The sequence below is a fragment of the Oncorhynchus mykiss genome, chromosome 8 (genome assembly GCF_013265735.2).
Source record: "Oncorhynchus mykiss isolate Arlee chromosome 8, USDA_OmykA_1.1, whole genome shotgun sequence".
NCBI lineage: Eukaryota > Metazoa > Chordata > Actinopteri > Salmoniformes > Salmonidae > Oncorhynchus > Oncorhynchus mykiss.
The window spans coordinates 75,216,853-75,243,441 of NC_048572.1; the positions used below are offsets into that span (position 1 = coordinate 75,216,853).

General features: G+C 43.3%; 1 protein-coding gene across 1 annotated transcript in view; it reads left to right on the plus strand.

Annotated features, from left to right (window-relative positions):
• LOC110530987 overlaps nt 1-26,589 on the plus strand; it is a 206,536-nt gene that overhangs the window by 65,434 nt on the left and 114,513 nt on the right. Inside the window, exon 2 of the mRNA XM_036986260.1 lies at nt 22,300-24,065. Within this exon, the coding sequence (XP_036842155.1) occupies nt 22,557-24,065 (1,509 nt within the window). The 5' untranslated portion in view covers nt 22,300-22,556. The remainder of the gene's footprint in view (nt 1-22,299; nt 24,066-26,589) is intronic.

A 26,589-nucleotide genomic window follows, 5' to 3' on the forward strand; every position in this document is an offset into this window, starting at 1 on the left:
GATCATCCACATATCTGACCATAATCGTCAATTGTGAGCAGACTGATGGCACCACAGGTCCCAGAGTGGTGGTAAAACTCCGGACCCTATAGGGTATGACAGTGATTAATCAGTTGTAAAAAGGTTAAAAGGTTTTTATATGGGCTATGATGGGGCCACTGATGATGGGACCACTTTTTCTAAATCAGGTCATGTCTTTTTGTTTACTCCTGGAAAAACTCCTGGCCCTGGGGAGGATGAAAACCCTGTCAAACAGCAGCAACCTTGCACTTTTTTCAATTAAAATGTTTAATTTGGACTTGTTCATCTGAATTATATTAAACTAGTCAAACAGGGGGGTGTCCTCTACACAGACACAGAGGCAACAACTGATGGACAATAGAAGTCACAGGGCTGAGCTTTTATACGTGTTTGCATCATGCAGGCCTATGCAACTGTAACCCAAATAAAAAATGGACTCACAGTCTTTGTCATCGCTATTGTGTTAATTGATTAATTCCAGTTAATAATTTTGGATTGAAAAAGTCTATGCAGCCTATCCAGCTCAAATAAAAAAATACATTCAAATTTGATTACATTCACATTTTCTCCTGACAAAAACAAATGGACTATAATTACATACCGTTACCAATTTGCTTACCCTGACCAGATGTACAGGGCACATAGGCTGTTTGCAGCTACTGTTGTTAGTAGCCTACCGTTAATCAGACAGAAGAATTGTCTTGTTTTCATCCCATACTGCATGTCAGATCGCGAATGTTTAAGTGTAGCCTAGGTTGCTGCAACATTTATGTAAAGAGTTTTTGTTGGTGTCTGTTGGGAGTGATGATGCGTTATCACATTTGCTAAATAAATACCTGAGGAAAGTGGAAAGCGTAGCCTACTTGAGCGCGCGTTGTGCTAAAAAATTGCTGTGTCATCTCACTGTTAATGGATGATGTGATGGAAGCTATCAAATCACTCTGAATTGAATTTGACATCCCAGAGAAGACAGTAGAAACATCCATATGCTCAGTAAGTAACGCATCGTAACGTGCAATTAACTCTGCATGCTCCTTGTAGTTCCCTTTAATCGCGCCCCTAAGTAAAAGTCAACTCTTGCATGCCCAAAAATGCAGTAGTGTCAATAAGCTGCTTGAGACCCTGTTTCTTCTTACCTTCTTGTTGTGTTACGCAGTTTGAATACACAGATCTTCATCCATTAAATGATCGATGAGGATTTTTCCCAGAAGCTTGAATCTGATGTGGGCAATGAAAGGGGTTCTTCAACAAAGAAATCCACTACATTGTCATTAGCGTTAGACATTCTGGCAGAGAAAACTGCACTCTGCTAGCTAACTAACTACCTGCTAGTGTAATTTGTTTTAATTTGCCTTGCTAACTAACTCGACACAAAAAAGTTATAAGACCAAGAAAACAATATGCAATCTACCTCCTCCATCTCCCAAAGTTTGAAGAAACTAATTTGAATTTAATTATTTAAAAAATGCTCAACTATCAGTATTCACTCTCAGTCTCAGTTTATCCAACAATGTCACCAACTTACCAAGCTTCGAAATCACGCGTGTCATACTACGTTCATTCTTTGATCCTTTGATTGGATGGACAACATGTCAGTTCATACTGCAACATTTTTTATTGGTTGGAAGATGTCCTCCGGAAGTCGTCATAATTACCATGTAGGTCTATGGAAGGGGGTGAGAACCATGAGAACCACCTTCTCGGTTTTGTATTGAAGTCAATGTAGAGGAAGATGGAAAATAGCCGTCCTCCGGCTACACCATGGCGCTACCCTAGAGGGTGCTGTTGAGACTACTGTAGACATTCATTGCAAAATAGTGTGTTTTATTCAGGTATTTGGTGATGAAAATATTAGGGATGCACGATATATCGGTGTAGATATCGGAATTGGCCAATATTAGCTAAAAATGCCAACATCGGTATCGGTCCGATGTCTAGGCCGATGTTAAAAACCCATGTCAAAGCTACCGTGCATACCTACCTATATAACGTATAACATGATGTAATGATGCCACTTACAATTTTGCGCTAGACTTGCAACACAGCATTCCTAACCTAGCCCACAATGTCTGCTGTGTGGATCGAGCAGTCAACAAGTCGAGCAGTCATTTGAAAGAGTAAGAGCATTTCAGCGAGACAACTCAAAGGCTAATCCATTAAAGCCAAGATAATGGAATTCATTGACCTTGACAAACAACCATTCTCTGTCGTAGGTGATGTTGGCTTTCGCCGACGGGTCGAACACCGGTACACATTACCACGTGAGCTATTTTTCAGATGTTGCCCTACCGGAGTTACACAGTATAGCATCAATGCTATTATCTTCACGACATACATACTATGGAACACCGTTTGGGTCTTTGTCAAAAAAGATACAGTAGCACTGTTAAATCTGTACAAAATAGTCTGCAAATAAGCAAACATCAGCCACGAACAATGTGCTTACAATACCGCGTTGGTAATAAAGCCTAATTTGTTCAACTGCAACTTCTGGGGTAGCTAGCTTTAGCTAGCTAGCACCAATACAACTAGCCTGAAAACAATGACCAGTATAAACTACAGTCATTTTCATTATTCTTAGCAATGATTTAGGAATCCTTGTGAGTAAGTATTAGCTAGGTTGCCACTTGTTGTTCGCCTATTGAAACGGAACTTCCGATCATAAAAATAAATAGCTAGCCAGCTACTTAACCCTGTTGCCCAAAGCTAATGTTAAAAGCAGCCAGCTAGCTTCATCTGGCTAGTGAGGCTCGACCGGACCGGGTTATGTGTTGTGAAGCTAGGCACAATAGTGGAATTTGCGGTTTGCCTTCAAAATAAAGTACGCCATTGACAGTGATGCAAATGAATACAAATTGCAGAATTATGCCATACTTTTATTTTGAAGTCCACGATTGTGGCTAATCCTTATTGTGGCTAGCTTCACATAGATGGTTCCGACCACCATTAATCAAATAAGAACTGTCTTATGCATGAGGGTTATTTTAGATGATAACGCCTAGCTATATAGTTAGCTAGCTAACTATAGCTACTGAAACATATTATGCCATTTTGCTATGTTTTTGGGGAAGAACATTGTTTGCATTTATGACCAGCACTTGTAGGTGCCCGAGACAACTTTACCAGCATCATAGCATATGTATCGATGAATCGTTGTGACATATGAAATACGAGTGAGTGTAATCAATGTGTAGTAACTACATAAAAAATGAATAAACGCGTTAAATTATTATGTGACGTGCAGTCATATTCAGGTCCTGATTGGTCATTAAGCTAATTTGACACGTCAAATAGTGTTATTTGACATGTATCTTTTTTGACACGCAAAGGCCCAAACGCTGTTCCATAGAAAGCCTGTTTGAGAATGAAACAACTGAACAAATGAACAAAGAAACAGCACAACAAGTAAGTGAAATAAATAGGTTTTGATTCTGTTTTACTGATAACGGGGACATACATAAATCCCAATATGGTATGTGTGTGTAACCTTTATTTGATTAGGCAAGTCAGTTAAGAACAAATTCTTATTTACAATGACGGCCTGGACGACGTTAGGCCAATTGTGCGCCTACCTATGGAACTCCCAATCACGGCCGGATGTGATACAGCCTGGATTCGAACCAGGGACTGTAGTGATGCCTTTTGCACTGAGATGCAGTGCCGTAGACCGCTGCGTCCATGTGTGTGTTTGTTAACTATTTATGTCACGACTCCCACCGAAGGTGGCTCCCCTGCCTGTTCGGGCGGCGCTCGGCGGTCGTCGTCGCCGGTCTACTAGCTGCCACCGATCCCCTTTTCCTTTTCTGTTTGTTTGGTCATATTTGTTGCACCTGTCTCTTATTTTGTTTCTTGATTTATGTCTATTTATGTCTATTTTGTGCGGGATTCTTTTTCTGTTAGTCAGGTTGTGCGTGTTGCGTTCCTGCCCGTTTGTGCCCTGTGTTGGGTTGGGCTATTTTCTGTCGATTTTTCGCCCGTTGTTTTGGGCGTTCGTTTTGGGAATCCTAATAAAGTCGGTTTCCCCATTATCCTCTGCTCTCTGCATTTGACTCTGCACCCACCACTCCAGGCGTTTGTGACAATTTAGCTGTACTAGAACACTTAAAAGGCTGCTAAAATCTTAAATATCGATTATTGGTATAGTTTTTTTGGCAAGGAAATATCGGATATCAGTATCGGCCAAAATGTCGTATCTGTGCATCACTAGTAAATATATATAAAAAAGCTAACTTTTTTAATGTTTCATTATTTATTGATTTTTCTGAAATTCACTGAGTTGGATGGTCCTCCCCTTCCTTCTCTGAGGAGCCTCCACTGCTCAATATATACTCTGTTACCACTGAAAACAATCTGCCGAGCAAATCCAATCATGATTAAACTACCTGACCCAGCATTCATCCACTACCTAATCAGCACCAAGCAGTTGATCCCCCTCTTCCTCTCCACTTATCCATCCTTCTCCTCCTTATCATTTAATTTTCTCTTCCTCCTGCAAGTGCAGCACATTCTGTACATTCCTTACTGTAGCTAAAGATGGTATATTTTGTACAATACAAACCTTGATTGAGGCCTCACTTCGGTCAATCTCAGAAAAAGGAAAAACCATGCTCGAGTATTTATGCTGTGTAGGAAGTGTTAACGGTGTTAAAACCAACACCTTCTGCAAGCTGTTCCTTCTTGGACACGTTGTCAGTGGATAATGACGCAAAACTACACCTGTCCTTGACATACAGCATAAACATTATCAGTGAACCTGTGATTTATGTTTTTTTTCTATTAAAAGCAATTAAATCGGGGTCAAAGTCTGAAAAAAAAACAGTGCCGTGTTACAATTGCCCAATACAGTGACAGGTTTTAGTTGGAGAGCCTGGCATATTGTAAAAAACAATATTTCCTGTGTGTGTGTGTCTGTCGTCGAAAGGCCCTCTGTAGTGGACATTATCTGGTTAGGACTTCTATTATTATTCTGTTCATTCTCTTTCATCACTGCTCCCTGGTAGCCTGGCAACAGAGGGTTTGTTTTGAGGACAGGTTAGCCCTTCCTAGTGCTTTTGTTCCTGTGCAGTGATTCACAATGGTGAATGGATGGAAGTCATCATGTCTTTACCCTCTGACTGGCTGGGGCCACACAGCGGATGTGAATGGGTGACAGAGAAAGACACACTGCAGGGTTAACCGACTGGGTTAACACACTGATCAACTCTGCAGGGAGAAAGAGATGGAAGAAGAGAGTGACTGATAGAGAGAAGGAGGGGTGGAGATGGGAGAGAAGGAGAGGGGGAGGAATAGGGAGCGAGAGAGAGGTGTTGAGAGAATACGGGGAGAGAGAGAAGAAGTAAATGGAGACGAGAAATGGAATGAGCGAGAAAGATGAGGAGAGATTAGATGAGGGAGGGGGACAAGAAGAGAAAGAGGGAGATGGAGGAAGGGAGGGGAGAGTGCAAGAGATTGATGAGAGAGAGTGAGAAACAAATTCTCACTTCACTCTGAACTGGAAGATTAAGGAAGATTAGAGAGTTAGAGGGAGGGAGAGATGGACTGATAACTTCTACCACATGCCAGCCAGAGAGATAACTTTGAATGCCTCATACCCTGAGAGGGATAGAGAAACAGAGGGGGGGGGGGGGGGGGGGGAGAGAAAAGGGGAGAATGGAGTTAGGGAGGGAGGGAGAGAATGGAAGATACAGCATGTGTGTCTGTGAAAGAGACAGAATTGGAGTGATAAAGGGATGGATGGATCAAAAGAAAGAGAGAAGCTGTCTCAGAGGAGTCCCTGTCTCAGAGGAGTCCCTGTCTCAGTGTCTCAGAGGAGTCTTAATGGGAGTGGTCCATGAGAGTGATGTCCCTGTCTCAGAGGAGTCTTAATGGTAGTGGTCCGTGAGAGTAATGTCCCTGTCTCAGAGGAGTCTTAATGGTAGTGGTCCGTGAGAGTAATGTCCCTGTCTCAGAGGAGTCTTATTGGTAGTGGTCCGTGAGAGTAATGTCCCTGTCTCAGAGGAGTCTTAATGGTAGTGGTCCGTGAGAGTAATGTCCCTGTCTCAGAGGAGTCTTAATGGTAGTGGTCCTTGAGAGTAATGTCCCTGTCTCAGAGGAGTCTTATTGGTAGTGGTCTGTGAGAGTAATGTCCCTGTCTCAGAGGAGTCTTATTGGTAGTGGTCCGTCAGAGCAATGTCCCTGTCTCAGAGGAGTCTTAATGGTAGTGGTCCGTGAGAGTAATGTCCCTGTCTCAGAGGAGTCTTAATGGTAGTGGTCCGTGAGAGTAATGTCCCTGTCTCAGAGGAGTCTTAATGGTAGTGGTCCGTGAGAGTAATGTCCCTGTCTCAGAGGAGTCTTATTGGTAGTGGTCCGTGAGAGTAATGTCCATGTCTCAGAGGAGTCTTAATGGTAGTGGTCCGTGAGAGTAATGTCCCTGTCTCAGAGGAGTCTTATTGGTAGTGGTCCATGAGAGTAATGTCCCTGTCTCAGAGGAGTCTTAATGGTAGTGGTCCGTGAGAGTAATGTCCCTGTCTCAGAGGAGTCTTATTGGTAGTGGTCCGTGAGAGTAATGTCCCTGTCTCAGAGGAGTCTTAATGGTAGTGGTCCGTGAGAGTAATGTCCCTGTCTCAGAGGAGTCTTAATGGTAGTGGTCCATGAGAGTAATGTCCCTGTCTCAGAGGAGTCTTAATGGTAGTGGTCAGTGAGAGTAATGTCCCTGTCTCAGAGGAGTCTTAATGGTAGTGGTCAGTGAGAGTAATGTCCCTGTCTCAGAGGAGTCTTATTGGTAGTGGTCAGTGAGAGTAATGTCCCTGTCTCAGAGGAGTCTTAATGGTAGTGGTCCGTGAGAGTAATGTCCTTATATTAGTAGCCATTTATATGAGTGTGTAGTAATCCTGGCTTGTCTGCTGGGTGGAGATAATAACAGAGCTACAGTACCCATGTCCTCTATAGCTTCAGACCTCCCCACCCTCTCAGTCTAATACTATCCTCCGGTCCAGAGAATGCACACACACACACACTTGTCCAGTCAGATAGTGGACATTTCAACACCTACCTGCGCCAAGAACCGACTGACCGTTCTCTTCTGTTGTCCTTTCCTCGTCTCCTCTTCACCATGCCCAAACAACCGTACCAATCAGTAATCGCAGGCATTTTGCTGATATTGTTCATTATGATAAGTAACCTACACTAGAGAAATGTGAAGTTTGAAATGAAATAGGTTTGCTAATATGGGTGATTGTTAATGGGACAATTCATTGCTACAACCATCAAACTGGTAGTAGTGGTTAAAGGATAATAAAATCAAATATTATAAATGTATCATTCTATTTATTGTTATGGCATTCATTCAGATATGGATTTTTATCCACATCGTCCAGCTCTACACCCATTCATGGGCTCCCTCTTACTGTCTCTTATTGTCTCCAGCTCCAGGTCAATCCCCAAGCTTAGACCTGGGCCCAATATTAGGGAAAGGGTTATACTGCTCGCACACACATACTCACAACTTTGTATCAGAGGGGAGCCTCAGAGAGGCCACTGCAGCAGACTCAATCCGTCATGGAGGATTACAACGTAAGCTTCTCCACGGCGAAGGATGCGGTTTTATGGAAAAACACCGGGCTTTCTAGAAGAGCGGCTCTGTACATTAGCAGAAAGGGGATTCTCCGGCTCTGCAGTATCCTCATTGCCTAGACCGTCATGATTTCTCTCCTATAAGTGCTGACCGTGGGCTACCGTTGGTCTTTGACCTTCCCACCCTACCCTCAGCCCCCTTGTCAATTGTCCCCTGGCCCCTGCCCTCGCAGTGTGTGGTTGGATGATTTCAACTGTGATGAGCAAGTTACCTCGGGGTAGAGGCGGGATTGATGGTGGTGTATGTGTGTATGTACATTATGTGTGTGTGTTTGGACATCTTGAGCGGAGTTACAGCTGCTTGCTGGAAGCGAGCCAGATAACCCACACAGCACCACCCAGCATGACAACACTCCCTGAAATATAACACCCAACAAACTGTGATGTCAGAAATCTCCACATAACACAACACTGAGAAAACACAACTTGGAAATCTACTCTGACATTCAGCCCCACAACTCTGAACTAAAAACACAATATAAAACCGAATTCAACAACTAAAACAAAACCCAATCCAAGCCACAGAGGAAAGTGAAGTAGAACACACTGAACAAAGGTCATTCATCATTGTCACATTACATTTAAAATGTTAGTCATTTAGCAGACGCTCTAGCTATCTCTCCGCTATCTATCTGTTGGCACACAGTGCACATACACACACACTCCTCCATATTACATACAGAAGAGAGGCCCACAGAGCCACCTGGCTGGCAGACAGCACAAAGAACATACTTAACCGTTCCCTCCGCGGAAAGAAAGAGAAAATAAACAAACAAACTGACCCATACAAAAACAAAATGATTTGAGATTGGGGCAAAGTCATTAAAATTACAAAAATAACTGTCACCAGCAAAGTAAAGCGGAAGAGGAGGGGAGATATATGCTAATAAGGCTGGGACTTTGTGACTCCAAAAGGGGGATTAAAAAGTGTGGAGAGAGAGAGAGAGAGAGAGAGAGAGAGAGAGAGAGAGAGAGAGAGAGGCTCCAGGGCCTGAAGCACAACACAAAACTAGTTCAACTCAACATTACCATGCAAATAAAAGAACATAGTGCTACAGTAATATATTATAACAACACCACGACCCTCCAGGCCTACTATAGCCTACTGACCACCACCAAACTAATTATACATCAGTTGTTACTGTCACGACTTCCACCGAAGTTGAACTCTCCTTGTTCGGGCTGTTCGGGCGGCATTCAGCGGTCAGTTGTCACCGGCTTTCTAGCCACCACCGATCCACTTTTCATTTTCCATTTGTTCTGTCTTTGTCTTACACACCTGTCTTCACTCAACCAATTACTAGTTTATTATTGAACCCTCTGTTCCCCATGTTGTGTTTGTGAGTGATTGCTTATTATAATTTGGTCCGTCTTTGTGGGCTTGTGATGTTACTTTGTAAATGCAGTCTTTTTGAGTAAAATACGTTGATTACTCGTATCTGCTGTCCTGCGTCTGACTCTCTACACCAGCTACGCACAGGACCCTTACAGTTACACTTTTAAAACAAGTACCAAAGTAGGCCCTACATAGACCTCAAAGCTTAGTACATGATATACAATTCATATCATGCTCAAGTCTAGATTGATGTAACATCACACACGATGTACAGAGGTGATATCAAACACTACCACTGAGCACAAGGCTCATTTGACCCCATGTCAGAGTAGCAACACATTATTATGTTACAAAGCACCACTGTTTAACAATCAAAAAGACTAGTAGCTGAGGGAGTTCTTGAAGAAACCTCCTATTGAACAGCGGTGGAAGACTATCGATCTGGATCAGGCTTCAGAAAACATTTCACTGTGCTGCCTGTGGAGATGAGCGTTTAGGGGTTTTAATGAAAGTGAGTTCTACCAAAAATTGACTTGAGCATTCGGAGCAATTAAAGAGAAGCAATAATATTGCCTCCTTCACGGCTGTAGCCTTGTCGTCTTCTCTTTGTTTAGTCTCGTCTCCTGTCTGTATGTGCGGGATATACTCTCATTCCAACCTTGGGCATTTAAGTGTTTATTCATCTTGGAAATGTTCCCCCTAGAACAGCATGGCCCATAGGCTCCCCGGTAACTCCCTTGAAAGGTAAACAGGCAAGGAGGAAGCAGAGGGCATCAGTCTGTCAGGGTCTTGTCTATTTCTTTAATAAAACTAAAATACATTGTAAGGGCCTCCCTTTTCCATGAGGAAGGACAAACTTTAATGTACATGTGTTTTAAAGTCAAAACCTGTGTGTGTGTGTCTCCCTGTGTGTGTGTGTCTCCCTGTGTATGTGTCTCCCTGTGTGTGTGTGTCTCCCTGTGTGTGTGTTATAGATGATACGTAATGGGTTGGAGATGCGTCGAGGGGATTGTTAGACACATTCTCTGGTGCATTAGTAACATGCTGCTCGCACGCACACCCACACATGCACACACACAACACTTCGCTGCAGGGAGTGTGTTCATGGATTCCGGGGGACGTTCTCTAAAATGTCAGGCAGCGTCTTGAGAAGATCAGATAGCTTTTTGATGTAGGAAGTCAGCCAGGCAGAAGAGCAAGAAAGGCCGTTTTGATGGGCATAAGGTGGTTTTCTCTAAGTGCCTCTGCAGACTGAATGACTCAACACTCCTCTGTGTCCATGGGGAGCTTTTCTACCCAGGAGACCTTTACACAGACCAGCAGAGCTGTCTGTTACAAAAACACCCTCTGACCTTAGGTTATCATTGTGCCGGTGCTTAGTGAAGCAACTTTTGTTATTGAAAGTCAGGAGTGTGTTAAAATATGATGCCCAGTTGAAATGCTTGTCACTCAGTGTTTGTGTATAATGCTTGGTAAAAGCTTGGTAGCACATTCTACTGTGCAAAATACATATTTTCTCTCCATGTTAGAAACATAGAACTCTAGTCATACAGATTACTAAAGCTTGATAACACCTCCACTTGTTTATTGAAATGTTTTAAGGAGCGTGTTAAGGTATGATATCCAGGTGTAATGCTTGTTAGTTGTCATCTGTATATACAGTGGGGCAAAAAAGTATTTAGTCAGCCACCAATTGTGCAAGTTCTCCCACTTAAAAAGGTGAGAGAGGCCTGTAATTTTAATCATAGGTACACTTCAACTATGACAGACAAAATGAGAAAAAACAAAATCCAGAAAATCGCATTGTAGGATTTTTAATGAATTTATTTGCAAATTATGGTGGAAAATAAGTAGTTGGTCAATAACAAAAGTTTATCTCAATACTTTGTTATATACCCTTTGTTGGCAATGACAGAGGTCAAACGTTTTCTGTAAGTCTTCACAAGGTTTTCACACACTGTTGCTGGTATTTTGGCCCATTCCTCCATGCAGATCTCCTCTAGAGCAGTGATGTTTTGGGGCTGTTGCTGGGCAACACGGACTTTCAACTCCCTCCAAAGATTTTCTATGGGGTTGAGATCTGGAGACTGGCTAGGCCCCTCCAGGACCTTGAAATGCTTCTTACGAAGCCACTCCTTCGTTGCCCGGGCAGTGTGTTTGGGATCATTGTCATGCTGAAAGACCCAGCCACGTTACATCTTCAATGCCCTTGCTGATGGAAGGAGGTTTTCACTCAAAATCTCACGATACATGGCCCCATTCATTCTTTCCTTTACACGGATCAGTCGTCCTGGTCCCTTTGCAGAAAAACAGCCCCAAAGCATGATGTTTCCACCCCCATGCTTCACAGTAGGTATGGTGTTCTTTGGATGCAACTCAGCATTCTTTGTCCTCCAAACACGACGAGTTAGGTTGACCAAAAAGTTATATTTTGGTTTCATCTGACCATATGACATTCTCCCAATCTTCTTCTGGATCATCCAAATGCTCTCTAGCAAACTTCAGACGGGCCTGGACACGTCTGGCACTGCAGGATTTGAGTCCCTGGCGGCGTAGTGTGTTACTGATGGTAGGCTTTGTTACTTTGGTCCCAGCTCTCTGCAGGTCATTCACTAGGTCCCCCCATGTGGTTCTGGGATTTTTGCTCACCGTTCTTGTGATCATTTTGACCCCACGGGGTGAGATCTTGCGTGGAGCCCCAGATCGAGGGAGATTATCAGTGGTCTTGTATGTCTTCCATTTCCTAATAATTGCTCCCACAGTTGATTTCTTCAAACCAAGCTGCTTACATATTGCAGATTCAGTCTTCCCAGCCTGGTGCAGGTCTACAATCTTGTTTCTGGTGTCCTTTGACAGCTCTTTGGTTTTGGCCATAGTGGAGTTTGGAGTGTGACTGTTTGAGGTTGTGGACAGGTGTCTTTTATACTGATAACAAGTTCAAACAGGTGCCATTAATACAGGTAACGAGTGGAGGACAGAGGAGCCTCTTAAAGAAGAAGTTACAGGTCTGTGAGAGCCAGAAATCTTGCTTGTTTGTAGGTGACCAAATACTTATTTTACACCACAATTTGCAAATAAATTAATTAAAAATCCTACATTGTCATTTTCTGGATTTTTTTTCTCATTTTGTCTGTCATAGTTGAAGTGTACATATGATGAAAATTACAGGCCTCTCTCATCTTTTTAAGTGGGAGAACTTGCACAATTGGTGGCAGACTAAATACTTTTTTGCCCCACTGTAGAGGTATATTATGTGCGGTAAAAGCTTGGTAGCACGTTCTACCTTGCAAATTCCATATTTTCTGTTACATCAAATCAAATGTATTTATATAGCCCTTCGTACATCAGCTGATATCTCAAAGTGCTGTACAGAAGCCCAGCCTAAAACCCCAAACAGCAAGCAATGCAGTTGTAGAAGCACGGTGGCTAGGAAAAACTCCCTAGAAAGGCCAAAACCTAGGAAGAAACCTAGAGAGGAACCAGGCTATGAGGGTTGGCCAGTCCTCTTCTGGCTGTGCCGGGTGGAGAATATAACAGAACATGGCCAAGATGTTCAAATGTTCATAAATGACCAGCATGGTCAAATAATAATAATCACAGTAGTTGTCGAGGGTGCAGCAAGTCAGCACCTCAGGAGTAAATGTCAGTTGGCTTTTCATAGCCTATCATTAAGAGTATCTCTACCACTCCTGCTGTCTCTAGAGATTTGAAAACAGCAGGTCTGGGACAGGTAGTACGTCCGGTGAACAGGTCAGGATTCCATAGCCGCAGGCAGAACAGTTGAAACTGGAGCAGCAGCACGGCCAGGTGGACTGGGGACAGCAAGGAGTCATCATGCCAGGTAGTCCTGAGGCTTGGTCCTAGGGCTCAGGTCCTCCGAGAGAAAGAGAGAATTAGAGAGAGCATACTTAAATTCACACAGGACACCGGATAAGACAGGAGAAGTACTCCAGATATAACAAACTGACCCTAGCCCCCCGACACATAAACTACTGCAGCATAAATACTGGAGGCTGAGACAGGAGGGGTCAGGAGACACCGTAGCCCCATCCGATGATACCCCCGGACAGGGCCAAACAGGAAGGATATAACCCCACCCACTTTGCCAAAGCACAGCCCCCACACCACTCGAGGGATATCTTAAACCACCAACTTACCATCCTGAGACAAGGCCGAGTATAGCCCACAAATATCTCCGCCACGGCACAAACAAAGGGGGGGCGCCAACCCAGACAGGAAGATCACATCAATGACTCAACCCACTCAAGTGACGCACCCCTCCTAGGGACGGCATGAAAGAGCACCAGTAAGCCAGTGACTCAGCCCCTGTTATAGGGTTAGAGGCAGAGAATCCCAGTGGAGAGAGGGGAACCGGCCAGGCAGAGACAGCAAGGGCGGTTAGTTGCTCCAGAGCCTTTCCCTTCACCTTCACACTCCTGGGCCAGACTACACTCAATCATATGACCCACTGAAGAGATGAGTCTTCAGTAAAGACTTGAAGGTCGAGACCGAGTCTGCGTCTCTCACATGGGTAGGCAGACCATTCCATAAAAATGGAGCTCTCTAGGAGAAAGCCCTGCCTCCAGCTGTTTGTTTAGAAATTCTAGGGACAATTAGGAGGCCTGCGTCTTGTGGCTATAGCGTTCGTGTAGGTATGTACGGCAGGACCAAATCAGAAAGATAGGTAGGAGCAAGCCCATGTAATGCTTTGTAGGTTAGCAGTAAAACCTTGAAATCAGCCCTTGCCTTAACAGGAAGCCAGTGTAGGAAGGCTAGCACAGGAATAATATGATACATTTTTTTGGTTCTAGTCAGGATTCTAGCAGCCGTATTTAGCACTAACTGAAGTTTATTTAGTGCTTTATCCGGGTAGCCGGAAAGTAGGGCATTGCAGTAGTCTAACCCAGAAGTAACAAAAGCATGGATACATTTTTCTGCTTCATTTTTGGTCAGAAAGTTTCTGATTTTTGCAATGTTATGTAGATGGAAAAAAGCTGTCCTTGAAACAGTCTTGATATGTTCGTCAAAAGAGAGATCAGGGTCCAGAGTAACGCCGAGGTCCTTCGCAGTTTTATTTGAGACGATTGTACAACCATCAAGATTAATTGTCAGATTCAACAGAAGATCTCTTTGTTTCTTGGGACCTAGAACAAGCATCTCTGTTTTGTCCTAGTTTAAAAGTAGAAAGTTTGCAGCCATCCACTTCCTTATGTCTGAAACACAGGCTTCTAGTGAGGGCAATTTTGGGGCTTCACCATGTTTCATTGAAATGTACAGCTGTGTGTTATCCGCATAGCAGTAAAAGTTAACATTATGTTTTCGAATGACATTCCCAAGAGGTAAAATATATAGTGAAAACAATAGTGGTCCTAAAACGGAACCTTGAGGAACACAGAAATTTACAGTTGATTTGTCAGAGGAAAAACCATTCACAGAGACAAACTGATATCTTTCCGACAGATAAGATCTAAACCAGGCCAGAACTTCTCCGTGTAGACCAATTTGGGTTTCCAATCTCTCCAAAAGAATGTGGTGATCAATGGTATCAAAAGCAGCACTAAGGTCTAGGAGCACGAGGACAAATGCGCAGTCTCGGTCTGATGCCATTAAAAGGTCATTTACCACCTTCACAAGCGCAGTCTCAGTGCTGTGATGGGGTCTAAAACCAGACTGAAGCATTTCGTATACATTGTTTGTCTTCAGGAAGGCAGTGAGTTGCTGCGCAACAGCTTTTTCTCAAATGTTTGAGAGGAATGGAAAATTTGATATAGGCCGATAGTTTTTTATATTTTCTGGGTCAAGGTTTATGCTTTTTCAAGAGAGGCTTTATTACTGCCACTTTTAGTGAGTTTGGGACACATCTGGTGGATAGAGAGCCGTTTATTATGTTCAACATAGGAGGGCCAAGCACAGGAAGCAGCTCTTTCAGTAGTTCAGTTGGAATAGGGTCCAGTATGCAGCTTGAAGGTTTAGAGGCCATGATTATGTTCATCATTGTGTCAAAAGATATTGTACTAAAACATTTGAGTGTCTCTCTTGATCCTAGGTCCTGGCAGAGTTGTGCAGACTCAGGACAACTGAGCTTTGAAGGAATACACAGATTTAAAGAGGAGTCTGTAATTTGCTCTCTAATGATCATGATCTTTTCCTCAAAGTTCATGAATTTATTACTGCTGAAGTGAAAGCCATCCTCACTGGGGGAATGCTGCATTTTAGTTAGCTTTGCGACAGTATCAAAAATACATTTCGGATTGTTCTTATTTTCCTCAATTAAGTTGGAAAAATAGGATGATCGAGCAGCAGTGAGGGCTCTTCGATACTGCACGGTACTGTCTTTCCAAGCTAGTCGGAAGACTTCCAGTTTGGTATTGCTCCATTTCCGTTCAAATTTTCTGGAAGCTTGCTTCCGAGCGTGGGTATTTTCTGTATATCAGGGAGCTAGTTTCTTATGACAAATGTTTTTAAGGGTGCAACTGCATCTAGGGTATTGCGCAAGGTTAAATTGAGTTCCTCAGTTAGGTGGTTAACTGATTTTTGTCCTTGACGTCCTTGGGTAGGCAGAGGGAGTCTAGAAGGTTATCGAGGAATCTTTGTATTGTCTGGGAATTTATAGCACGACTTTTGATGCTCCTTGGTTGGGGTCTGAGCAGATTCTTTGTTGCATTTGCAAACGTAATAAAATGGTGGTCCGATAGTCCAGGATTATGAGGAAAAACATTAAGATCCACAACATTTATTCCATGGGACAAAACTAGGTCCAGAGTATGACTGTGGCAGTGAGTAGGTCCAGAGACATGTTGGACAAAACCCACTGAGTCGATGATGGCTCCGAAAGCCTTTTGGAATGGTTCTGTGGACTTTTCCATGTGAATATTAAAGTCACCAAAAATTAGAATATTATCTGCTATGACTACAAGGTCCGATAGGATTTCAGGGAACTCAATGAGGAACGCTGTATATGGCCCAGGAGGCCTGTAAACAGTAGCTATAAAAAGTGATTGAGTAGGCTGCATAGATTTCATGACTAGAAGCTCAAAAGACGAAAACGTCATTTTTTGTTTTGTAAATTAAAATTTGCTATCGTAAATGTAAAACACCTCTGCCTTTGCGGGATACACATGGGATATGGTCACTAGTGTAACCAGGAGGTGAAGCCTCATTTAACACAGTAAATTCATCAGGCTTAAGCCATGTTTCAGTCAGGCCAATCACATCAAGATTATGATCAGTGATTAGTTCATTGACTATAACTGCCTTTGAAGGGATCTAACATTAAGTAGCCCTATTTTGAGATGTGAGGTATCACGATCTCTTCCAATAATGGCAGGAATGGAGGAGGTCTTTATCCTTGTGAGATTGCTAAGGCAAACACCGCCATGTTTAGTTTTGCCCAACTTAGGTCGAGGCACAGACACGGTTTCAATGGGGATAGCTGAGCTAACTACACTGACTGTGCTAGTGGCAGACTCCACTAAGCTGGCAGGGTGACTAACAGCCTGCTGCCTGGCCTGCACCCTATTTCATTGTGAAGCTAGAGGAGTTAGAGCCCTGTCTATGTTGGTAGATAAGATGAGAGCACCCCTCCAGCTAGGATGGAGTCCGTCACTCCTCAGCAGGCCAGGCTTGGTCCTGTTTGTGGGTGAGTCCCAGAAAGAGGGCCAATTATCTACAAATTCTATCTTTTGGGAGGGGCAGAAAACAGTTTTCAACCAGCGATTGAGTTGTGAGACTCTTTTGTAGAGCTCATCACTCCCCCTAACTGGGAGGGGGCCAGAGACAATTACTCGATGCCGACACATCTTTCTAGCTGATTTACACGCTGAAGCTATGTTGCGCTTGGTGATCTCTGACTGTTTCATCCTAATATCGTTGGTGCCGACTTGGATAACAATATCTCTATACTCGCCAGTTTTAGCTTTAGCCAGCACCATCTTCAGATTAGCCTTAACTGGTAAACAGTGTATGATCACTGGATGATTAGTTTTAAGTCTAATACTGCGAGTAATGGAGTCGCCAATGACTAGGGTTTTCAATTTGTCAGAGCTAATGGTGGGAAGCTTCGACGTCTCAGACCCCGTAACGGGAGGAGTAGAGACAGGAGAAGGCTCGGCCTCAGACTCACTGCTTAATGGGGACAACCGCTGCTTAATGGGGACAACCGGTTGAAAGTTTCTGTCGGCTGAATGAGCGACACCGGTTGAGCATTCCTACAGCATTTCCCTCCAGAAGCCATGAGAAAGTTGTCCGGCTGCGTGAACCGTGCGAGGGGATTTATACTAACGTTACTATCTGTACTTACTGGTGGCACAGACACTGTTTCATCCTCTCCTACACTGAAATTACCCTTGCCTAACGATTGCATCTGAAGTAGGGCTTAGAGCACAGCTATCCTTGCCATAAAGCTATCGTTCTCCTGTATATTATGAGTACAGCGACTGCAATTAGAAGGCATCATGTTAATGTTACTACTTATCTTTGGCTGTTGGAGGTCCTGACGAACCATGTCCAGATAAAGCGTCCGGAGTGAAACAGTTGAATGAAAAAAAAGTGGAGTGAGGGAAAAACTAAAACTAAAGAAACTAAAATATAAACGGTAATTAAAAAGTAAAAAACGTAAAGTTGTCAGGTAGCAAAGTAAGGTGGGCAACAAAACGCACAGCAACACGTAAACAAGTCTGCAAGTTGTGACCGGGAAATATGAGTCAAGTCGTTGCCTTGTTTCTAACAAAATGGCCGTAGAATCTTCACCACTAGTATGTTAGGTGCTGTTAAAAACATAGCTCTCTGATGGTTTCCAGTGAGAATGAACTTGAGCAGTGCAGGGCGGGAATCAGTCTATGAATGATTTAACACTTGAGTGGATGTGAATGCCGAGAGGGGTCAGGGTATAGTATAGTAGTAGTATATCCCTATACTTACACACTCAGTGCTAAGCATGTTCAATTCATAGTAATCAGATGGTCGTCTTTTGATTGTGCCATTGGGCTGTAGTAGTGAAGGAATGGATGGCGAATGAATTATATTTTCCCTTGAGGAAATGATGATCACATTGTGATGCTGCTTGTACTTGTACTTTGACCCAAGATCAACAATTTAACGGCAATGCTACCAAATACTGATTGAGTGCATGTAAACTTCTGACCCACTGGGAATGTGATGAAAGAAATAAAAGCTGAAATAAATCACTCTACTATTATTATGACATTTCAAATACTTAAAATAAAGTGGTGACCTAAGACAGGGAATTTTTACTAGGACTCAATCTCAATGTCAGGAATTGTGAAAAACTGAGTTTAAATGTATTTGGCTAAGGTGAATGTAAACTTCCGACTTCAACTGTGTCTGCTGAGGTTCAAGACGAGGACTGAGCTGTGTGTTCAATGGCTTTTTCGCTATTAAAGCGTAGTGAGGGTCTCCCAAGACGGACTGGTTCTGTTTGTGGCTGCCTCTTCTCTCTGTTCTTTGTTTCGCCATGCATAATTCTAAGGGCGACTGTTCTTTCACTGCCTTCCTTAGAAAGGAACGTTTTATTTTTCTTCTTTTTGACTTCTGTGGGTCCGGAGGCGGTCCCCTGAGCCTTTTACCAGGAATGGTTCAACAGAAAAACACACACATTAGTGTCATGAAGAGGTTGTATTTGTGTTTTTTGTGTGGGGGTGTAGGCGGGGTGTGTCGAGGTGATGCACTGTAACATTGCTATAACAATATGCGTTTGTGTGTCTGTGAGTTGAGTGTGTTTGTATGCATTTTATACAAGGGGTCTAATCCTGAATGCTTATTAATGGTAAAAAAAACGCATTCCAGTTATTACCTGCAAAATCTTTGACTTTGAAATGCCTATTTACTCTGTTCCATCTGACTGCGCAACCCCCTGTCTCATCAGCCCAGCCAGGCAATTTATAAACTTGATCTCCACTATAAAAAGTATCTATACATCTCCTCACATTTCGTTTTTAGACGAACAGCTGTAGTCCCATCTGACCTTTAACCCAGCTATAAACCCCTCGTCTAAAAGAAATGTGAGATAATGTGTCAATACTTTTCATAGTGGAGATCTCTCCGACATTTGCAACATTGTTTCAATACCCAAATTTGATCTCCAGCTGTCCCATAGTATTCAACATGTCCGGAGTCGGGACGAGACAGGCAGGCAGCAATTCTCAGCCAGTCAAAATCATGAATCAGATGGCATAAGTTTTATGGATACATACAAAGAAATGTCAATTGAAAAAAAGGTCAAATGAAACAAAGTGCAGCTAGTTTGCAGTCTTTCCAGCTTCAGTTTGAAATGATTGCTAGCCGATAACACAGCTTACACACTCTAACAACAGTGTCTTGATGAGAGAGCACATTTTCTATGCCAGGTGAAATCGCGCTTCATTAGCTCATTGTTATGGATGTATCTAAGTAAATGTCACTAGAAAAGATGCTTATACAAATGCAGCTACTTTGCTGTTATTCTGACTGCACTATTCTGTCTGCACGTGATTCTTTTTGACGTGACTAAGTTAGCCATAGTTGGCTAGCTAGCAAGCAAGGGATAAGAACGCTGCCAGCCAGTATGGCAATAGAGCATTTCATTTAGAATGATCGTGTCCATAGATACAGAACAAAAAGACTGAACGACTGGGTCGCGTCTCTGGCAACCAAACCGATGGAACAAATGACCAGTCGGCTTGGGTAGCAACCCTAGATTTGTGTGGTGACTATTTTGAGGAAGGATGAAATAGTACGACTAAATTCATCAAAATAATGTTCTTAATGAAAATATGTCAATCATTATTTGAATACGTTGGTAACACGTTGTATAAAAGAGATAATGCTCTTGAAGTTGGTGTTTGGATGATATATTGGCACGGTTTGCCAGCACTCAACATTGTCTCGGGCCTAACACCTGTGCCAATATATCCTCCAAACACCGGCTTCTCGGGCATTATCACTTAAATGTATTTGGATTAAAACATTTTGTACACAGTGTCTTGAATAATGAAAGAATGGCTATGTTTTAGTTTTTTGATTTTGTTTGTGTTTTGGAGACTGTCTGTCCTGGTGTACTGCTGTGATAATATGTTTGTGTAAGAGAGGAAGGGAGAGACAGACAGTGCGGATGGAGGTGAATCGTAATTTTAATTTTCAGTCTCGTTAAGTTGGCGACAGCCTTCACTGCACCGCGGCTCCCTGCGATCGATGGTGGAGATCTGCCTCTAATACTAACGAACCAAAAGATCATTTGAGTTTGGTGCCCAAGGAAGGGAAAAATGTATTAAGATATTTATGGCCCCAATTAATCAGTTCAGTGAGAAACTCACCCGGGGGGTGAACACGGCAGGAAGCAGAGGAAAGTTAAAAGATGAGGGGGTGTTCCACCGTCCACGTACCATATTCCCCTTAATCACCTTTACCCCACAGTGAGGAGCCTCCTGGGGATACTATAGCTCATCAGTTTCTGCATGAGGAAGCCTAGAGGAGACAGGGCTGGTTGTCACACAGGTTGGTTGTCACAATGCTTATAACTAAAAACCTGGACAGTGCTCTGAATTGAGTTGAATGTACAAATGTGTTTATTAGAGATTAGTTTAGTAGATATCCATGTTGTTCACACATGTCAACATCACAAAACATTTAGATTAGGAAAATACAATTTCTATGCTCCAGATTAGTAGTTATGAGCATTGTGATAACCAACCCGTCTCCTCTACCTTATACCATGTGGGATGTAAAGCTTGTCACCAGAGGCAGAATGAGGACAATTATTGACTGGTATATTTCAATAGACACAGCATGTGTAACACATGCAACCTGTTATCAACCTGCCATGTTCCCAACCCTACCAATGTATGGTCCTACAGGTTACATCATCCTCTCATTAAAACATAGAGTCACACCCTCTAGACCAGTCTAAGCCACTCTGTTCGACAGCAGAATACAGTCCAGGTACTTACCTGGATCAGCTGAAGGACTGCACTGACCCTGTTAAATCACTGGGAAAACACAGTGTCTGACACAATATCACAAATTGACACCAGTAATGAACCCCTCATCCAACCACACGTCCATATTCCGACCGGTTTAACGTTATCCTGGAAATTTGTGTTGTGGTACTTTAGTCAGTAAATGTTCCACCTGATATATGAGTACTGTATAGGTTTTATAGTGGTATCGTGTGTCATCAATATGGCTGTCACCTGTCATTTTCAATGTCACTGGGCCGTCAATAGGAGGGGATTGGCTGATTGATTTACGGAGAGCATAGAGGGTGAGGGACGCTACGACAGCACCTTGATTGACACGGAAGGAGGAAAGGAGATGAAAGACGAGCAGAGGAAGGGATACCATATGAAAACAAACCTGAGAGAGGTGGTGAGACAGCCATGGATAGATAGGCTGAGATAGAGAGAGGTGGTGAGACAGCCAAGGATAGATAGGCTGAGATAGAGAGAGGTGGTGAGACAGCCATGGATAGATAGAGAGAGGTGGTGAGACAGCCATGGTTAGATAGGCTGAGATAGCGAGAGGTGGTGAGACAGCCATGGATAGATAGAGAGAGGTGGTGAGACAGCCATGGATAGATAGGCTGAGATAGAGAGAGGTGGTGAGACAGGCTGAGATAGAGAGAGGTGGTGAGACAGCCATGGATCGATAGAGAGAGGTGGTGAGACAGCCATGGATAGATAGGCTGAGATAGAGAGAGGTGGTGAGACAGCCATGGATAGATAGAGCGAGGTGGTGAGTGGGAGAGGTGGGAAGAGAAAAAGACAAGGAGGAGGAGGGAGAGGAGGAGGTGGCGGGGTAGTGCAAGATTTTTTCTAAGAAAACTAGTTGTTTAAATGGAGAGTGAAGTAAGGAAAGAGTGCAAGATGGGGAGGGAGTAGGACAAAGGGTGAAGGAGGAACCTTTTGGGAATATTCAGACCTCAGCCATGCCCCAATGACTGTACTGACAGGGCCTGTCTGTAACACAACACTGCTCAAATGTTACACACCAACGCACTACACTGCACAAGACAAGACAGCACATAGTTAAACAAAAACACTACACAACTCACAAAGTAACTGCAAATACTACAAGAAAGTACACACAGTTAAGAGCATGGATCAGTATTGCGAGTGACAACACAGGGCGACCTACTGAACACTATGGTCACAGAGTGTAACAACAGCTATCTGACTTCACCGTGCAATGCACCAGTGCTTGTGTTAATGTGATTGCCGCTCCATTAGGGGATCTGTCCTGCTTGTTCATCTGTGAGTTCTCCTACTTACCTTGCTGTGTTGTTCCGCTTTTAATTAACATTAAAGTTTTAACTTAATTATCATTATCTTTTCTCTCAGGTTGCTCAACCCTCCGTGGAACACTGAATGAGACGTTCTGCAAGAGGGGAAAAAACAGCAGAGAGGAGCCGTGAATAGATAGAGATTTTTTGTGGGAAGGGCACCTGCCCTCCAGCTTAGTGTGAAGGGCATGTAATGGAAGAGTGAGAGGAGGATACAAGGAAAGAGAAATAGAGGAGAGAATGAAGACAACTGGAAAACAAGTACTTCCTCACAGCAAGTGTCACTCAAATTAGCTAATCTCACCACAAGCCAAGATGATTACCAGGAATCTGCTCCTATTGGTCTCCCTATGTCTGTGGGAGGGGCTTATGAGAGAAGGTTCAGCCACTAAGATCATCAGGAGAAGAGGGGTGGGCGGGGTTCACTTGCTGAAGTTAGGGGAGAACAGAGTAGCCGACCAATGGGATTCAAGTGTGGATTCAAACGTGATGCCAATGGTGACTCTTAGAAACTTGATTGGTCATGACCATGGTGTTGATAGTGGCTCCAAAATACCCCAGAATAATGCAGCCATAACAGCTAATAAGGAGAGGGAGACTTTTAAACCTAATCCCGTGTTAGACTTGGAAGAAGACCCTGTCAAAAAAGGGGAGTCAACTCTGTCTGTGTCACTCAATGACAGGGAAGCCATCCAGGAGAAAGGGCTTAGAAAGAGTAGGAACAGCACCAAAAACGCTGAAAATCCCACCAAGACAGGGAAGATGGAGAAAGTATTCTTAGTCCAACACAGGCTAGACATGCACTCCAATAAAACCAGATTCAAATCCCTTCCCCGATCCAGAGTCAGATCAGACCTGAGCGTTCACACCACAGGGCTGCCAGGCAGAGGACTCACTAAGGATTCAACAAGAAACTTAAACCCAACCGGCAGCTACGGTGTCCTGAAACTACTGTCCAAAGAGAACCTGGTGAGGATTGTGAACTCACAGATTCAGAGCAAGAGCAGCCGAAGCAGAAAGAGAGATTTGATTGATGTGGATCGCAGCCAGTTGGAGGCCCTGAAATTACCAAAGCAAGATATGGCTGTCACCCAAAACCATTTCACATTGGATAACCAAACTGCTCTGCCACATGTAAGCGCTGTCACAAATGCTGATTTCAGTCCAGAAGAGGCTGTTGACACTTTAAGTGTAGCCACTCCAGATTCTGGTGTGGGAAAAGACAACTCTGAGATGAGGGGTTCAGATAGCACAGACACCTGGATGAACAAGCACATCTCTCACCCTCTGTCACTGCCTATGAATGAGGTCAGTCTCAACACTGAGAGCGAGGTGACCAACAGTCAGACTGACCCTCCAGCCACGACCAAGCATCTCCCCTCAAACGTCCCTTCTCAGACAGATGCTGGCCATCCATCAGTGTTCACCCTGCAGCCCCAGAGAAAGGGGATTCAAGATTTCGAGGAGAGCCTTCTTCACACAGCCGGACCACGACTCAAGATCCTGAGTCCAAGTGCCACTCAAGACCCTGTAGTTGGCGCGACAGAGTTAATTAATAGCAGCCATGTCCTCAAACTCCGCCCAGACCCATACTGGGGGGTCAGCCAGGACAAGGCAGCCAGTGGGGTGATGACAGTCGAGTCCGAGCCCGGTAATGGCTGGGGCCTGGTGTTCCAAGAGGCAGAGTCAGATGAGGAGGAGGAAGAGGGGCCTGGTCAGACGGGGGGGGAGGGGACTCGGTCCCGCAGCAGAAGGAGTTGGATCTGGAACCAGTTCTTTGTAATTGAGGAGTACAGCGGGCCGGAACCTGTGCTCATCGGAAGGGTAAGAGGAAACATTATTAACTTGTTCATTAGTTCTATGAAGCATTTTTTTTGTGTCTTATTCTGTACCAGGGGTCTTCAACTCCAACCCTGAACCCTACAACTGGCAAACCTGATCCAAGTAACCTTGGTCAAGATGGAAGCATGATTAGTTGAATCAGGTTTACTGCACCATAAACAGTATACAGTCTATTGGGAAAGTATTCAGACTCCTTGACTTTTTCCACATTTTGTTATGTTACAGCCTTATTCTAAAATTGATAAAAAATATGTCTCATCAATCTACACACAATACCTCATAATGACAAAGCCAAAACAGTTTTTTTTTTTTTTTTTTTGCAAATGTATTAAAAATAAAAACCTGCAATATCACATTTACGTAAATATTCAGACCCTTTACTCAGTACTTTGTTGAAGCACCTTTGGCAGCGATTACAGCCTCGGCAAGCTATTTTCAGGTCTCTCCAGAGATGTTAGATCGGGTTCAAGTCCGGGCTCTGGCTGGGCCACTCAAGGACAGTCAGAGACTTGTCCCGATGCCACTCCTGCGTTATCTTGGCTGTTGTCTTAGGGTCAGTGTCCTGTTGGAATGTGAACGTTCTCCCCAAGTCTGAGGTCCTGAGCGGTCTGGAGCAGGTTGCCATTAGATCTCTCTGTACGGTGATTCATTCTTTGAAAGTTGCAGCGTACTGCGGCGCAGCTTGCATGGTGTTGCAGAATTCTATGGCACGTTATTTAAGTATGAACCACAGGTACCGTTAATGCTAGTTAGTGCTAGTTTGACCACCAGTGGCCATCTTTGAGAAGCATTTGATAGCCTTCAGTTGTGGCTGTACTAGAGAATGCAGGCACGTGGGAGACGGGGGTTCAATTCAACCACTTGGAGGAAGGAGTAGGATGTCCTTGTAAATAAGAATTTGTTCTTAACTAATTCCATGGGGAGGCAGGTAGACTAGTGGTTAGAGTGTTGGCCTTGTAACTGAAAGGTTACAAGATCGAATCTCCAAGCTGACAAGGTAAAATTTTGTCGTTCTGCCCCTGAACAAGGCAATTAACCTACTCTTCCTAGGCCTTCATTGAAAATAAGAATTTGTTCCTAACTGACTTGCCTAGTTAAATTAAGGTTAAAAAAATGGTTATTTCGTTGTTGTGATGTCTTCACTATTATTCTACAATGTATAAAATAGTCAAAATAAAGAAAAACCCTGGAATGAGTAGGTGTGTCCAAACAATTGACTGGTACTTTCTTAATTCATTTCATTAATGTTATGGTGTTTCTATTCCAAGAAAAATGAAAAACCCTCTGCGTCTCCGTTAGGATGGAACGGAAAATATGGCTCTGTACAACGTGACGGTCGGGAGTACAGTATAGTGCTATTTAGCTAAGGTATCCCCGTGTCATGCAGGAACGTGGGAGACCTGGGTTCAATTCCCCAACGGGGAGGAAGGAGTTGGCTGTCCTTGTAAATAAGAATTTGTTCTTACCTGACTTGCCCAGTAAAATAAAGGTTACACTAAGAGCATAACATTTCTACAATTCTTGTCTAACCAATACCCAAATGGAGATTCAGTGAAAATAAAAATCTCATTGATTTATCAAGACCAGTCCCCATACTTGTCTCAGAGCAGTGCGAAATAGTGCTAAAATAGTTGTAGGCTATTGCTTCTAACTTCAATGTGCTTTTTAAATACATAAAACCTACACCCATTTTAACAGCACATTACTCAATACTGGTGAGACTCATGTCGCCTACGGTAGGCCTACAGAATATAAAAAATTATGACGTGACTCTCAGCCAATAATTACATATAGAGGATTGGAGGATATTTCTGTAATTCAGTGAAATGTATTCCCATAGTAATTCATTATGGATCCATAACTAAATAAACATCAGCATTTTGAAAGAGTATTTTTATAATTATTTTATAATGAAAGCATAAAGATGCCATTATTAGTGAAATTGTTTTAGTTTGAATGTATAGACTGGCACTAAGAACAGAACAATGGGAACATTTCCCTAGTCAGCGCCATTATTAATGCAATTCCCCTTAAAGTGTTGCCAGCGTGACTGGGTGGGGGTCCACCCCCCTCCTCTTTCCTGGTCCTCCCTTCCCCATGGGCTAGGTCGGTCTTCTGTGTGCGGCTCTGCGGCCCATCCCGTGCCCCCTGCCCTCGTGCCTTGTACCTCACGCACTTTCAGTGGATACAGCTGGAAAACTGCAAGGCAATCCCATTGTGTGCCACTCGGGAGCCATGAAAAATATATGTAGTCCTGCTAATAACAGGGTTAATAATATATCTGTGAGAATATCCAATGGGCATTTATATAATTCTAAAAAGAATAATAGCTTTGTTTAAAAAATAACAATATTTTGGAGAGGATTTTGTTTTCAAATAACGTAAAATGAGCAAGAAAAAGGCCATTCTTGAACATTGGTGAGACATTGTTACTAATTTGTAAATATAGCCAGTTTGTTATTTAGAATGATTTATTTCTGTTTTTAGAGGGAGAGAAACCAAAAAC